Source organism: Lachnellula hyalina (genome assembly GCF_007821495.1).
Source record: "Lachnellula hyalina strain CBS 185.66 chromosome Unknown contig00008, whole genome shotgun sequence".
Classification (NCBI taxonomy): Eukaryota; Fungi; Ascomycota; class Leotiomycetes; order Helotiales; family Lachnaceae; genus Lachnellula; species Lachnellula hyalina.
The window spans coordinates 308,203-309,982 of NW_022157122.1; the positions used below are offsets into that span (position 1 = coordinate 308,203).

The 1,780-nt window shown below is 46.8% G+C and overlaps 1 protein-coding gene across 1 annotated transcript; it reads right to left on the reverse strand.

Annotated features, from left to right (window-relative positions):
* Nucleotides 1–200: 200 nt before the first annotated feature.
* On the reverse strand, nt 201–1,203 carry xynS20E (Bifunctional acetylxylan esterase/xylanase; the record flags this gene model as incomplete). Its single annotated transcript, XM_031146593.1, has 2 exons — nt 201–812; nt 865–1,203. 2 exons carry the CDS (start codon nt 1,201–1,203, stop codon nt 201–203), a joined length of 951 nt encoding a protein of 316 aa, XP_031009134.1.
* Between the last annotated feature and the right edge of the window lie 577 nt (nt 1,204–1,780).

Genomic DNA, 1,780 nt, shown 5'->3' on the forward strand with positions numbered 1-1,780 from the left:
TTTATCGTCCTTTATCTAATGCAGTCTATAATTATAGTACAATATGTACAATTGTGCCAGAAGTTAATCGGAAGGCATCTCAAATATTTACACTTGAATCCTGAAGTTCATCTAGCACTGCAACTAGAAATATGTCAGCACGAGCTCTTTTTCTTTTCCATACATGTCGTTCGCCAGTCCGAGTAGGGTTTGCTTACAGCTTATAAAGTGTGATTGCCAAAGAATTCCATGATAATAGGCGTAGCATCATAACTTGTCGAGTTCGTGCTTGGCCAGATATGGCCCAACCCAGCCGTCTTGTAATGCTGCACCAACCCAAAGTTCGGGTCACTAGAATTGTTAGGAAACTTCGATCTCGTCACCTTGCCACTATACAAATCATAAGTAGTTATATTCTTCAACCCAAGACCGTCGCGGTAGCTCCACGATCGCACCCAATGCGACACCTCAGGCAAACAATCTCCATTTTTTGATTCTCCACCGTAAGGGATTGTTGTGTCAGCGTCGCCATGAAACTCGATGACTGGAACAATACGATCGCCTTTGTCGCAGGGGATTTCGACGGCCGTAGGTGCGCAGGTGGTTGTATTGATGTAATATGCGCCGGAGACAGGCGCGAAGGCGGCGATTTGGGTGTTGACTGATGAGTCGCAGGCGAGGGTTGCGGTGAAGCCGCCTCCGATGGACATTCCGGATGCATAGATCTTGGAGGTATCGATGCAGTAGGTTTCCGTGAAGTTGCTGATCATGTCTTTCACGAATTCGATGTCATTGATACCTGTTACTGCATAGGGTGCGCCTTGCCATGCATCCTATTTTCGTAGTCAGAGTTCCGTAGGTTGTGAGTCGGAGGGGAAAGCTTACACTTTTTCCTTGTGGATATACTGCAATACCGCTGGGGTTGAAGGCTTCATTTGAAAGCTGGCTGATAGTCTCCTGACCTGATGCACCAGTCCCATGGCCATGGAACGAAAAGATCAGCTCGGCAGGAGTGGTCGAGACGTATGTGGAGGGAATGTGGATGCGGTAGTCTCGAGCGGTCCCATCGCTTTGCGTGAATGCCACTGTCACACTGTCTCCTCCTGGAGTTTGACCCTTAGGGAGAGTATTGTTGGCTGCGCAACCTGGACTGGGTGCTGCAATGGCCGTACCGAGGAGGGCATTAGTGAGAACAAAGAGCGTGGTGAGTCTTGAAGCTGACATTTTGATTATTGTGCGAATAATGCGAGACTTCAAGAGCACTGGGAGATGCAAATATGTTATATATAGAGAACTAAGGAATAGCCACTAATGAGTGGATCTTCGAAGACATCCTGAAATAACGTTTGGAAATTCTGAGGATCCTTTTACGGGTACTTGTACCGTCTGTCGTACGCCTGTGTGAACCCTAGCTAGGTGCTTCGTGGGGCTCACCTAAGCGAGTGAGTCTCTGCTCCCCAGATCTTTCCCGCATTTGGCCTTTTATTAAGGATCGTCATTTTGTCAGCCCGATGATCTACACAACGTACGGAGTACGGAGTACCGTACAGTATATCAGACCTTTACGGAGGTATTCCAAGACGGACCGATTTAGGCACAACTTGAGGATAAGTTCCTGTACTCCGTAGATCTGAGTGGGGAATTTATGCATCTAAGATCTAGATGGAAAAGCATCTTCAACGTGTTGTAAAAGTATCATGTCGGGTTTATGGATGGACCTTGTCATTCAAAGGATTCAAAGAAGAAAGACTTAAAACACGTCCTATGGTTTGAATTAACGTGTTGGGCAAAGAAGCTAACG